The 15,453-nt window shown below is 29.2% G+C and overlaps 2 protein-coding genes and 1 long non-coding RNA gene across 3 annotated transcripts; 2 read left to right on the forward strand and 1 right to left on the reverse strand.

Moving 5' to 3' along the window:
- Positions 1–369: 369 nt before the first annotated feature.
- On the reverse strand, positions 370–2,303 carry LOC127150556 (WAT1-related protein At5g64700-like). Its single transcript, XM_051088426.1, has 5 exons — positions 2,131–2,303; positions 1,952–2,014; positions 1,666–1,782; positions 575–983; positions 370–393 (listed from the first exon to the last, which is right to left on the reverse strand). Exons 1-5 carry the CDS (start codon positions 2,301–2,303, stop codon positions 370–372), a joined length of 786 nt encoding a protein of 261 aa, XP_050944383.1.
- A 5,812-nt stretch (positions 2,304–8,115) lies between these two features.
- On the forward strand, positions 8,116–9,906 carry LOC127150626 (uncharacterized). The gene is made up of 2 exons (XR_007823191.1): positions 8,116–8,457; positions 9,014–9,906. It is a non-coding gene; the product is annotated as an uncharacterized LOC127150626 (long non-coding RNA).
- A 4,718-nt stretch (positions 9,907–14,624) lies between these two features.
- LOC127150557 (uncharacterized) lies at positions 14,625–15,227 on the forward strand. The gene has a single exon (XM_051088427.1). It carries the CDS (start codon positions 14,625–14,627, stop codon positions 15,225–15,227), a length of 603 nt encoding a protein of 200 aa, XP_050944384.1.
- Positions 15,228–15,453: the final 226 nt, after the last annotated feature.

Here is a 15,453-nt window from a genome sequence, read left to right on the forward strand (position 1 = left end):
TTTTTTAACCAAATTACCGAAATAAACTAAATATTTCAAAAGTACAAAAAGCAAAGTAATATTTAAACTTAAAATTTGCAAATTAAAAGTTTCATCAGCTCCAACTCTAAACAAATCATATGAACCCTTTCATTTATTATTTTAAAATTCCTTATACAATTGTACATTATAAATTTTGACAAAATATTTACATTTTATCGGAAAAATAAGTGTAATAAAATTTTCTTTTAATTGTTTCTTCTATGGAATGTAAATAGTTTATATTTAAAAAAAAAAAATTCAAATTTAAATATATTTTAATTTAGATAAAGTGTTTTAAATGACAAAATTGTTAAAAATATTTATAAATATACAAAATGTCACAGTTTATCAACGATACACATCTATTGTGTTCTATCGCATGGATAATGAAATTTTGCTATATTTGTAAACATTTTATGATTCATTTTACTATATTAAAAACAAGCTTTATTTTAATTAATTAAATCTTTTAACAAACAATTAAAATTAAAAAAATATATATCATCTCTTGTTGAAACTTATTTAAGATTTGTGGAGGGAGAAAGATACTTACACAATAGAGAACGGCATAGAGTCTAACATTCCAACCCAATTTCCATTCCGAAGGATCTCTTTCCACAATAATAGCCACAACAAAGCACTGAACCACACTCATCACCGTTTGGACGCACATGAATTCAACTGGGTGAGGGTAACCCATCAAGAACTTAGCCTGAAGCACGAACCAAATCCCCCAACCCACTGTAGCCACTAGCAGGAAGAAGCACCCTAACAACCATGACTTTTGAGATGTTGTAGTAATGTCGGTTTCAGATTCGTCAATGTGAAAAAGTGGATGTGATATTATTGGCTTTAGATATGGTCCTTTGTAGAATGCAAGTATTGTTGCCCCTCCCACACATATCATCATTCCTGCCACCTTTGCTATCCCTGCTACTTTCTTTAAGTTCACTTTTTCCATTCTGTATATATATTTTTATCGAGCATAGTTCAATTAGTTTAGGTTCATTTTCTCCATTCTATTGAACCTTTTTAATTAACTTGAGATTTCAAGATTTTTGAAAAAACAATATACAAGATTGATTCTAAATAGTGTAATAGTCATCTAAGGAGGATTATCAAAGTCATGATTAGGTGTAACTATTAGTAATTCAATTTCTTTTAAAAAAACTATATATATCTTTCGTTTAACAATTTTTTATTAAACAATCAAGTGAAACATACAAAAATATGTGCAGTCCAGCTAATACTATATAAGTTATATATATTGTCAAAGTTATGTGTCATATCATTATAACTGTATTGTTCCATGAGAAAGGGGATGTTGACCTTGGAACTGTTTGAATGGGAAATAAGGAAAATAAATACTTTGCTTTCTCCTTTTTTTTTTCAATTCTTATTTATAAACTATATAATAAAAATTAATGATTTACATTTTTAAAAACTAGTAATCTTTTTGTTTCGAATTAACAAAAAAAAAATTATACTATCTGAATTTGCATTTTTTGAGAAAATAATTGTCTTCTTTTCAAAAACTGTTTTTTAAGTTTAGCTATTTATCTAATAGACAATAATTTTTCATAATACTTTTATTATAAGATTTATAAATAAACTAATATTTCAAATGCACAAAAAAAAAATCACCTAAATAAGACGGCGAAGATGAAGGTTGAGACAAGAAGGCAGTTGAAGGCTACAGCTCCAAGAGTTGCTGACGTGTGATCAACGGCCACTCCATAAGCATTCATTGTAAATGTTATCCTAAAACCCCAATTCATTAAATGATGATCATTTTCCTCCTACAATATTATATATTTGAAACTATAATAATTTTCACTTGATAACATAAGCAATTAGTAAATTAAACCATACCATTTTTTTAATAGGTTAATACGTTATTATAATTATTAAACATTAATTAAATACACACCCTATCAATGAAATGAAGAAAACATGGCAGAGCTGTTTAAGAGACAATGGCCTCTTCTCTTTCCTGAAACATAGCATAAAAATATAACAAATTAGCTTGGTTTATATTAAGTTATGCTCGTATATTGACAGTTTGAACAACAACAAAAAAACATTTTGAAAGAAATGAGACGTACGTACCCTTTTAAAAGTAAAGTTAGTGGTACTAAGATGAGGCTGCCAGCAACTTGACGATAGAAGAGGAAGATATACGTATTCATACCGGTAGCGAAGGCAGCCTTCGACAATAAGCTCATTCCGGCTTCAGTAATTTGAATGAAAATTGCAACAATGTAAGGCTTCTTGGCATCCATTTTTACAAATGTGAAGAATGATAATTTAGTGCACAATTTGGGGTCTCTGGCTGTCCTTTATATAAGGGCAAGAGGCTCCTGATAGAGAATATAAGGGAAGCTAAATGAAAAAGAAAAAGAATGATAATGATAAACACATACAAAAACACAAAAATAGGATATTCTTTGCATAGAAATGAGTTGTTCATATAACATTATATGTGGTTATTAATGAGATAAGGCATTGGTAGTTGAAGTTTTACCATTAAGTGACTCCAACATGAGTGGTTGGATTACCATATTTCGTAAAATTGTTGGATTACCATATAACATTAAATGTACAGCACATTTTGATTAACATATTTGGTAAAAATCTCAACAAAAATGATTTTGTAGATCAAATATACTATGAATTTCCAACATGAGTGGTGTTCAATATAATTTGTAGTAACCCTTCTCCAAAGATGGGTTGTTGGAGTCTTCTTCAATTGGGGAGGAGATTCCCTTCCCCAAGATATATATATTTACACAAAACCAATTTTGGTTTAGAATAATTGTAATATTCTCATTCATTTTTTTTTCTTAATTATGTTATACAAGCAAATAAATATATGCCATTATACCTACAATGATGCACTTAAATTAGAAAAAATTTATTGTAATAATGTTTATGCAACAAAAAAGGTATTTCTAAATCAATCCAATACAACCCATATCTCCTAAAATAAACTTCTTTTCTTTTTCATTTTGATTACCATATTTCGTAAAAAGCTCATCAAAAATGATTTTGTATGACCAAATATACTATGCATTTTTAAATTAGTACTCCAACTTGAGTGGATGCAAATGGGAAAACCATATGCTATTTTGATATATAAAAACAAATTTAATTGAATGGGTGAGGGTTTTGAACAGACTTGATTATATATATACTTAAGCATCTGCACATACATAAATGAAGTTTGTAAAATATTTGTCTCGATGATATGGAAAAAAGATGAATTCAAAGATGCCTTATTTTGTGCACTTGTTTGTCAAACAACATTTGCTGGGATGAGTTTCCTCTTAAACGCTTCCTTTTCTTCTGGTATGAATACTATTCTGCACCTAAAACTATTGGCACTATCTTCTTACTTTCCCTCCCCATTTATTTCACAAGCTAAAAATACTCCATGTTATTACTAATTTCATTTACTAATTCTTTTGGTTTTTATTTTATTATCAGAAAAAACCAAAGCCAATAATCACGCACAGTGTCCTTCCATCGCGATTTCTTTCATCGTCTTCTTCCTGCAATTTCTTTCATCATCTTTCTCTTCTTTTTTCCTGCTATGATTTTTTTCCATCGTCTTTCTTCTTTTTTTATTCTTTTTTATGTCGTTTAAATTTGGATAACCAAATCTAAACGACCATATATAAAAAATAACAAAATCTAAAAGATCGTATATAAATTTTTTTGAAAAAGAATCATTTAGATTGGAGTAGCCAAATGTAAACGATCGTGTAAAAAAAGTAAACGATTGTGTAAAAAAAATAAAAGATCGTGTATAAAGAATCTTTAAAAAATCATTTAGATTAGAGTAACTAAAGGTAAACGATCGTATAAAAAAAAGTAAACGATCGTGTAAAGAAATAAAAAGATCGTGTATAAAGAATTTTGAAAAAAAATCATTTAGATTGGAGTAGCCAAATATAAACGATCGTGTACCAAATTTTGAAAAAAGAAATCCTCAAATCTAAACGGTCAAATCTAAACGTGTAACTAAATTTAAACATAACAAAATTAAAGTGTAACAAAATTAAACAATATAATTGAAAAGATAAATTGTAATCATATATAAACGATCACGTATCAAACAATAATGAAATCTAAACAATCGCAAATATATTACGCCCATTGTTGACGGCGTGATTGACGAGACATTTTTTATATTTTGGTGAGTCTCTTGATTTTTTCCATTTTCAGAATTGTTTTATACAGTGTAAATATATATATATATATATATATATATTCTCTTACTTTTGAAATTTTTTTTAATCCACCCTTATTAAGATATTTCAAATTTTAAAGTATAAGTTCTGTAAACTACAAAGAGTAAGTTTGTAATTTCTTTTGTATTTTTCAAATTAATTAAGAAATCAAATGCTACTAAAAATAGGCATGAGAAAATAGGCATAATTTTTATTAAACGATTATGATTAAAAAGTGGAATTTAAATACCTATATTTCTAAAATTAAATTTTAGAATTTGTTATAGGATTCAAATGTTTACATATGAAGGATGAAAACTAAGATCTATAAACCAAACTTTTATATTATTAAATTGAAACAATAAAATATATATTTTTTGGTAATATAATATTGTTTACATATATCCCTTTTAATTTCATGTTCATTAATAATAGACAATTTGGTCATTTTTTAATAGTGATTTTTATTTGTTACCCTAGCAAATCATATTGGTAAAAAATAGTAAATTTGATTACGATATGGGTAAGAAATTTATACCAAATGCACTACTTTAATTGAACCAATAATTATTTATAAATTGCTAATTGAGGTGAAAACCAATATTAATGAGACGATAATATCGAAGAAATTTGAACTTAAAATTTCTAATATGGATTAATTAAAATCACTAATTGACCAAAAAACATAACCTAAAAAACATAACCTCAAACACATAACCTCATATAAACGTAAATTTAATTATATCAATATTTGTATTGATAGGGTGGAGAAAGTAAATATAAAGAAAGCAAGTGGAACGACCGAGGCATAATGTTGTTCATCGTTGGTGTTGTAGTTATTACATCTTACAAAGGCCCTTATTTGAAACCACTCTTTAATTTTCACCTTTTTCAAACCCAACAATCTCATGTCTCTTCCAAAAAAGAATGGATTCTTGGCTGTTTCTTGCTCCTCCTTTCTTCCCTTGCAGCGGGTTTGTGGTTTGTTCTTCATGTATTATGGGTTGTTTATGTTTTTGTTGTATATTTCGAGTTTAATCATCCATCTTCTGTACGAATAATATTTGATCAGAAAATAAGTAAACTATAAAAATAATTACGGCATCTCATAATTTACTTTTTAAGTGTTTTTCTTTTTATTATTTGGTTTGATATAATATTTTATTTTGAGGTTTGGATTTTGAAAACTTGTCCATCTCCATTTGTAGTAACATTTGGACAAATATTTTCAAGTGCCTTTCAGTCATGGCTATTGCAATTGAAAGAAATCCTTCTCAATGGAAGTTGACTTGGAACATTTTTCTAGCTAGCTGCTATTCTTTATTGGGTATGATTCTTTTTTAATAATAAATGGAGATTAGGGATTTGAACCTCTATCTATTAATTTGAGTTATTCAAATATATAGATAGTACGTATCAATTATTTTTGAGCTACAATCTTCTTTTCTCTTCAGGTAGTTTTTATTGTTTCCATTGCAAACTATTTGTCAAGTTGGGTGGTTAAAAAGAAGGATTCAGTTTTCCAAGCTGTTACCACACCCTTCAATCTCGTTGTCACATTCATTGGTTCAGAATTTCAAGTTTTCTTAATTTTGAATGGACACCTACATCGAATCAACAAAGTCTGACATGGAAATTTACCAAAAATAAAAGAGCAAAAGTACAGGAAAATCATCTCATTATCACCTTCAAATTTACATATAGAATCGTATATAGTGAAATAAATAAATAAATATGAATTTTAACAAATCAATGTAAATACCTTATTATCATAATGTCTTGGGAATGCCACGAAATCCTATCCAAATATATTGATTATTTGTTTTTCTACGATAATCAAATGAAAATGAGAATAGAAATTATTCATCGAAAAATATAATCAAATAAAAAATTGTTAATAAAAAAAACACAAAAAGGTGCATCTAACAAACAAACATCAACAATCAAATTTGTGACTTCAACGCTTTCTAAAACATTTACAATTGTTGTCTCTCAACACCTATACAACCTAAATTTAATTCAAGTAAAAATTCAAAGACCATTAACATTTTCTCCAAAAATAATTCGAACATGAATAAAAGGAATATATATATATATATATATATATATATATATATATCAAGTCATTGCTTTAAAAGCCATGTGGTGATGTTCAGTGACCACTGACCCTTCCTGGGTTGGTGGTGCTTTCAATTGGGTTGGTGGTGGCTTCCAATTGGGGAAGGCATTTCCTTCCCCCAAAATATATATTTAAACAAAACCAATTTTGGCTTTAATTAATACCAACGTAAACATTGTAATATTTTCATTTAATTTTTTTCTTAGTTAGGTTGTACAAGACAATAAATATATACAAGTATACCTACACCAATGCACTTATATTAGGAAACATTTATTATAACCATGTTTAAGAAAAAGTTATATTTATTGAACCATTCATATGTCCTAAAATAAACATTTTTCTTTCCTTTTTTACTACCATATTTGTAAAATTCTCAAAAGAAACAATATTGTATTAAAAACTAATTTAATCGAATGAGCCGAGGGTTTTTATTATAATTGATTATATACTTAAGCAACTACACACATGGAAATGATAGATTGTAAATTACTGGTTTTAAGATAGGGAAGAACAAAATGATTCAAAGAAGCTTTATTTTGCAGTACCTATGGGTATAAGTTGAATTCGAATAACCCAATAATCCTACTACCCAATGGATTGGGTTAATTAAAAATATATATTGTTTAATAAAAATAAAGTTAGGAGTATTTTGTTAAACGATCGTAATCATGTAAGAATTAAATGATTATTTGAAGGTAGAAAATCAAATGGTCTAAGAGAGTAAATAATTGTTTAGCTCGTTGGGTTGGAAATGAAAAAACAAAAAAACAATACAACTTGACAACACAATCCAAAGAATCGTAGGTTCGGTTGGATTGGGAAATTAATTCGATTGCCAACCCAAACAAATTTGAAAATATAGGTTGGGTTGAGAATGTCTCTTAATTCAACTCAACCCAACTCGTTTATACCCTTATGTAGCACGTGTTTGCCAAATTACCTTCGCTAGAATGAGCTTAATGTAAAAGACCAGCTTTGCCGTGAGCATGAACACTCAAAACCTTCCTCTTCTCTCGTAAAGTTGTTGGCAGTATCATCTTAATTCCACCGACTCTTATCTTAAAAGGTAAAATATATATTCCAAATTATTACTATATTCATTTCCTAACTCTTTTTATTTTATTATTCTTTAATTTTATAAGTACCATTGGATTTGTTTTTTTTTTTATTACCTCTACAAAACTCTGTATTCTTTTCAGTTTTTTTTTTTTTTTTTTTTTTTTTTTTTTTTTTTTTGCACTTAGGAGCAATTATTGGTTTTGGTTTCTTTTAAAAAATGGACTCCAAACTCATGAAGTATTTTCAAGATTGTCAACAGAACACTTTCCTAAACCCTTGATTTAAGATAGAAACTTTAATTGTAGTTTTGATCGTACATATAAATTAAACAATTATAAAATAGAAAATATGGAGAGTTGGGAAATAATGATGGAGGAAATGAATAGAGCAATAATTTGGGATATATATTCACCTTTGTGAACTAGATTGGTGATGGGAAGTAAGAAGATAGATAGTGTCAAAGCCCATTGAATCGATTTTTGTACAAAATCGAAAAAATTGGTTTGTTGTGGTCTCAAATAGTTCAAAATTGAAATTTTTCGATTTGGTTCTGTTTTTATCTCGAAAACAACTTTCATAAATTGAACCAAACCGAACCGTTTTTAAATAAATGAGATTTTATATATAATTTTATTTAAAAAATATATGTATATAAGTTTAGTTTAGGGTTTGTCTGTGTGCTTCAACCCAGCCTTTTCCATCCTCTTCCCTCCATCTCTCGCATCTCTCATCTCCATCCCTCGCATCTCTCATCTCCATCTCGCATATTCTCTGACCTCTTTTGTCTCCTCTTCTTCCACCTCTTCGATCTCCACCACCACGCCGGCCGGCGTACGAGACACTACCCAAGATCAACCCTTCCCAACATCAATTCAAAATCCAGAAGGCGTAAGATCCATCTCTTCGATCTCCACCACCACGCATCTCTCATAAAACTTCAATCTTAAAAATTAGAAGAGGAGATGGGAACAACTCCAGCAGGCGTACGAGAGCAGAGAGGTGACTACGGAGGGCAGGCGGGAGGTTAGTAACAAAATTAGTGAAATTTGAAAATTCTTTTAGAACTGGATTAAGCGTTTTTAGACCCAATTTAAGGTAAATTAATTCCTCTGGTTCCTCTTTATCTTTGATACATTGCACACAAGAATAGGCGGGTAACCAAAACGTGAGAGAAAAAAAAATGAAAATCAAAGATGATAATAACAATAAAGTAGATTCTACATAACAAATTTTGAAATTTAAATAAACAATAACAATAGAAAACAATCGTTCGGTGAAAATATTCATTAGAAAATTCACAGAATTTGAAAATTCTCCCTTTCCCATGTTCACAGAGTTCTTGCCATTATCATCTACGTAAGGAAATGAGAATTTTGGAAAAGAAAACAAATTTTGAAATCGAACGGTTTATCGAGCCGCACAATTGTTGTGGTTTGGTTTTCCGTACAATTTTTAAAAAAATTTCGGCCCTACCGAACCAAATCGTATCTAACCCTACCCTCATGTCTGAGTATTAATTTTGTTCAGAAATACTCTTTTTTGTTTCAAATTGTTTTGTAATTGAAGTGCATTATTGTAGGTATAATTCTATATCTATTTTCATGGAACCTAAGGATGAAGATGGAAATATTATAATTTTTCAAAATTTGTTTTGTAAATATATATTTTGGGAGCAAATCTCTCCTCCCCAATCGAAGCCACCCAAAGAACGGCCACCGACTAATTCAAGAACTAAGATCACTTGGCTGAATAAAAAGATTAGTTTTTTTCTTTCATCTTTTGTCTTATAGAAGCTTTTATCTTACGTGGATAATTATATATAAAGAATATCTTCCTTATTCATGAAACTTTTTCTAATAAATTGTTTTACATTTTTGTTAGGACCAATTAGAACCATTGAATTTATTTAATGGCCAAGTATCTTTGTAATATATAATAAAGATCCATAATTGTCTAATTATTCCAAAATCGGATAAAGTTGGATAAGTTATAAAATAGATATTTTTTTCAAAAGAGACCTCTTTATTTTTCCATAAGAAAAAAAGCTCGTCACTTATATTAAAATATTGTGAATTATTATTTTTGGGTTTGAAAATAGTGAAAATTCAGAGTTAATTTCAAAAAGGGTAAAAAAAGAAAATGCAACACCGATGCACACTCTCCTGCCTCCAACATTTGCCTTCCTTATATTTAATTTCTCCATCCAAACAATATAAATATATAATTGTTAGAAGGTATAATCAAATTAGTTTATGTTCATAAACTTAGGTTTTTGAATTAGAGGAGATTAGTTCATAAAGAGACCTTGTGTATAATAAATTCTTCCATCTTTATCTGTTATTTATTATTTATTTTTTTTGGTAATGAACAATATAATTAGTACTATATTGATGGTTTTAAACCTTTACATTGTATGAGATATTATTCAATTGTGTTTTTTCTTCAACGAAAAGTTTTATATTTTGTTTGTTAGTGAAAGTTTCATCCAACTTTTTTATTTAATTTTAATATGAGTCAATCTATTTTTCATTAATGATATAATGGATGATTATGATTTGGTTTGATTATGTGTACTCTAGTTGAATAATAATAATAAAGAAGAAAGGAGGGAATAAACCATGAACATGAACAAGGATAGAAAAATGAGTGACAAATTTTCCTTCTTTTGTCTCTTATAAAAAAAACTTTCCATGTTTATACTTCAACCACTTATCAAGATTTTGCGATAGTTTAGCAAACTATGGGTCTCATTTATAAGACAAAGAATTCTTCTCTATCAAGCAGATCCAATGGTTCCAATTTGTAGAAAGATATGAAGGATATATTGTATTTGCTGTACTACATATATACACACACGTGACGTATCAGTACATACATTGATATTTTTTTAAATTGAAGGGTTTAAGAATACTATTAAATAAATATCTATATATATCTTTTAACATCTTTATAAATATTTATAAAAGGTTAAAAAAAATATTGTTATTTATTTAGTCTAGGGAATAGAAATATTATATCAACAATATTCCTAAACTTAATTTGAGTTCGGAACAACTTAGTTAATAATTTAAATAAAATCTTATAAATTGTCTGATTACAAATATTCATTGATTTTATCGATACAATTGTAAAATTAAAATCTCGATATCAATATCGACATTGATATTTTAAAAACCGGATATGAGTAGGAGATTCGTGAATGGGTTAAAACACTTGAATGAGTTCTTCCCGCAAAAAGATGTTATTCGATTGTGTTTTTTCTTCAACAAAAAGTTTTATATTTTGTTTGTTAGTGAAGGTTTCGTCCAACTTTTTTAACAATTAACGTAGATGTTCGAGTTAATTTTAATCTATTGTGTTTAATTGGTTGTTCGAACTTTTCTTTCTTAACCTATTTCTCATTAATGATATAATGAAGAAAAAGGGAGAGAATACATCACGAGCAATGATAGAAGAATTTACTAAATAAAATATGAGTGACAAATTTTCTTTCTTTTGTCTCTAATAAGAAAAAACTTTCTCTATATACCTCACCCACTTGATCAAGCTTTTAGGATAATTTGGCAAACCATGAGTCCTCATTTATAAGACAAAGAATACTTTTCCATCAAGTAAATTCAATGGCTCCAATTTGTCATAGAAAGTTGTGAAGCATCAAATCACTCTAAATATTCTAGAAAGAGATAGAGAGATTCAAGGGCTATAAATATATTGGTCTTGGACAAAGTGTAAGGTCTAATGACTCAAATTTATTAGAATTAAAAAAATTCATGAAATATATACATACACATGTGTGTATATATATAATTATCCAACATCAATCTCTATCCAATCATTTGTGAATGGTTGAAAAAAAGATAAATTTGCTTCTATAAGATAAAAGAAACTGATTTTGTTTTCTAGGCGTTGTGGTGTTCTTCCATATAATTAGTCGGATGTCTGGTGTGCCTGGTGGTGGCTTCTTCAATTGGGGAGGAGATTCCCTTCACCCTTAATACATATATTTACACAAAATGAAACTTGGCTTTAATGCCAACGTAGGATTCATTTTTTTACAAGCAAATAAGTAAATATAATTATTCATGCAGTTAATAGAAAACATTTATTACAATAATGTTTAAGCAACAAAAAAAAAAGGTATTTCTTAATCAACTCAATACAACTCATATGTCTTTAAACAAACCCTTAATTAATTACATGACACGCAATTTTGCATGTTATTAACTTATTTAAAGGATAATTTTCAAGATTTTGCGAACTTTTTGGTAAATTTTATTTTTTAAGTTATTTACAAAACTTTGTCAAACTTTTCTTTCAATCTCAACCTAATTTCTACCTCCAAATTCTATCTCTCTAAATTTTCATTCACTTAACGGGTTCTACAATCCGATTCTAAGTCCGAAGAATAGTGGGTCAACACTAGTGGTGGTCCCAATTCGTGATCGTGAGGAAATTTCAAGGATAGGGAAGCTTCAAAGGTGTATTTTTCTCTTAACCCAAATTAATGTAATTAGGGCTTATTTAACATGTTAATCACTAAAGTGTTTAGTTGCATATAGGGTAAAGTTCGATTCTTATTTTCGTTGCGCATATTATGTTTTTCCATCATGTCTCGTAGGAGGATTAATCCACATATACTATGTGATTATATATATATATAGTAATCCACGTAATTATACCATTTTTTCATCTCTTTCTTTGTTAGTAACCCTTGAAAAGAATGACAGAAAGTGAATTTTATGAAAAAACATTAAAAATTAAACAGTAAACCCCTAAATTCTCTTTGTAGTTTTAATTTAAAGTAACTAAATATTTAGTTAGTTAGTTTTTTTTTTTTAAATAATCTTGTCTAATTGTTTGAAGTTTGTTTTAATTTAGAAAAAAAAAAAAACGGTTTAACAGGGGGCAATATAATCTTTTAAAAAATGTATATGTTAATTTTTAAAGACCAATAGAATACAATACATGTAAAATTTTAATTTAAGTTTCCTATTTTTTATATATATAAATTTACTTTGTTTACTTTTCAAAATTGTATTTTTAAAAGTTCTTGCATTTTTTTTTTTTTGCCTAAAATTTAGCTATATAATTTTTCAAATCAAGACCATAATCAAATACTTTAATTATTTTTTACTTTATATATGCATTTCATACCTCACAAGAAGCATATGTTTGATATGTAACCACCAACCTCTATGAATAGTCACATTATTCTGTATGCATCATTTGCATCACTTGGTGCTCATCAAACACATATTCTTGTATAGTTGCATCCCACCATCCCACCAACACTAATTGCACATATCCTACATAAAACTTTGACTTTTAAATAATATAAATATATTTTTGTGATTAAAAATTAGAAAGGTGATTGCAACTATTTGCTTTTGAATGGACACCTTCATCGGAAAAAAGTCCATTTTTTAAAACAAAGTACAGCATGAGAATTTACCAAAAACAAGTGCAAAAGTATAGAAAAGTTATCTCATTATTGCCCATTTTACATATAGAATAGTATATAGTAAACTAAATAAATAAATATGAATTTTAACAAATTAATGTAAATACCTTATTATCACGAGGGAAAGTTACACAAAGGTAAAAAAACACCCAATTATTTACGGTTCGTATAACAAAGCCCTTAGTCATTTTTTAAATATTTCAGGCCCTTCCATCTTTCTTTTGCAATTGTCTTCCTTCTACTATTTCTTTCATTGTCTCTCTCTTGCGATTTCGTCTTTCTTCTTTTCTATTTTTTTTCCTGCAATTTATTTCCATTATCTTTCTTATTTTTCAATTCTTTATTTACGTCATTTAATCTTTTCATCGTTTTTCTTCCTTTCCTCTTCTTTTTTTCGCTTTTCCATTGTCTTTTTTTTACGTCGTGTACAAAAAACAGCAAAATCTAAAAGATCGTGTGTATAAAGAATCTTGAAAAAAAATCATTTGGATTGGAGTAGTCAAATGTAAATTATGTTAAAAAAAATCGTGTATAAAGAATCTTAATAAATAATTGTGTAAAAAAAAGTAAACGATCGTGTAAAAAAATAAAAGATTGTGGATAAAGAATTGGAGTAGCCAAATGTAAACGATTGAGTAGACGATCGTGTAAAAAAAAGTAAATGATCGTGTAAAGAAATCTACAAAAAGAATTAAAAAATTGTGTATCAAATTAAAAAAAAATCATTTAGGGAGTCCGAGATTTGATCCCAAGAGAAAATATATTTAATCAATGTTTTAAAAAAAAACTTTATTCGAAGACTAGCCTATGATAGAATTTGAGAAATTGTAACAATTTCTCATTCTCTTAAGGTGAGGAACTGTTTCCCAATATAGTCTAATTAATGGGTGTATCCCACTTATTTTATGGGATCATTGCTCCAAATATTGGAGTGGTGAGCAATGAAATAAGACATAGTTTTTTTTTTAAAAAAATAAATTTTATTCAAGACATTAAATTTGGCCACCGTTATCTAAAACGGATGTTATGGGGTGCTAACACCTTCCCCGTACACAAATGACTCCCGAACTCAACTCTAATTTTTTCGTAGACCAGTTTTTGTTTTATTTAAAATGATTCACTTTATTTCGGTGTCGAATCACACCGTAAAAAAGATTGGTGGTGACTCCTCTTTTCTTTAAAAAAAATAAAACTTTTTAAGGATGTCAGTCGCTCCGCGTCGTCTCGGGTACGTGACGACAGCTTGGCGACTCCACTGGGGACATGAGGTTCCACCTTGAGAGTTTGGCCTTTTCTTCGTCTTGATCTTGTACATTTTTTTTGTTTTATTTTCTTTTTAGTGTGTTGTTTATTATTGTTTCACACACAATCACAAGCCTCCTGCCCGGGCTCTACCATATAGAATTAGAAACGAGGATGGAGTAGTGTTGACCTTCGAGGAGCTTATGCTTCCGTGCAGGCACACAAAAATTTCTCACTCAATTTGGTTGTAGACTATACACCATTTTGAGGGCATGTGTCAGATAGGATACTAGCATTAACTTCACTAAGTTTGTTTGAGCCATTGCATTATTTGATGGTTTTCTTTCTCACATTTAGCATTTACATCTAAACTCATCCTAATTGAATCATTATTCTCTTTTTGGAAAAGATTAAAGCCAAAACTTGCAAAATAGCTTAAGGTTCACCTCCTCAGCATCCATATTGGACAAGAAGAAAGGCTCGAATAATGGATGAGCAAACCAATGATCAGGTTCAAGAAGTTCGTCAAGACGTTGAAGGATTGAAAGATCAATTGGCTAAGATCTTAGAATTGCTCACTACTGGAAGAGGAAAGAGTGTTGCGGGGATTTCATCACAAGTGGAAGTAGATCTGAACCAGGTGCAAGAAGACATGCCTGCATACCCTCCAGGTTTTACTCCGCAAAGGTCGTCTAGTCCTCGCATGACTTATCTTACACAAAATCCTAATCCGATCACCCAACAGGAAAACCATGTGAGCAATCCAATGTCTACTCCGATTACAGAAAGTGGTAAGAAAATTTTAGAAGAGCAGGGTAGTAGAAAAAGACTGGAATTTCTAGAAGAAAGATCACGCGCCATTGAAGGTGCAGACATGTATGGGAGTATCGACGCAACACAACTATGTTTGATATCAGATGTGGTGATCCCTTCCAAATTCAAGACTCCAGATTTTGAGAAGTACAATGGAACCACGTGTCCAAAAAGTCATCTAGTTATGTACTGTCGGAAAATGTCAGCTTACGCTCATGATGATAAATTGTTGATTTATTGCTTCCAAGACATCTTAGTCAGCCCGGCTTCTTGCTAGTACATGCAATTGGATGGTTCACAAGTGCATAGGTGAAAGGATCTTGCTGATTCTTTTTTAAAACAATATAAGTACAACATTGATACGGCACCCGATCTTCTGGATCTTCAGAGAATGGAAAAAAAAGAATGTTGAAACTTTTAAGGAATATGCACAGCGATGGAGAGAGTTAGCTGCACAAGTGCAACCTCCCCTGACCGACAAAGAATTGATGGCTATGTTCATA

This window comes from Cucumis melo, chromosome 8 (assembly GCF_025177605.1).
Source record: "Cucumis melo cultivar AY chromosome 8, USDA_Cmelo_AY_1.0, whole genome shotgun sequence".
Taxonomy (NCBI): domain Eukaryota; kingdom Viridiplantae; phylum Streptophyta; class Magnoliopsida; order Cucurbitales; family Cucurbitaceae; genus Cucumis; species Cucumis melo.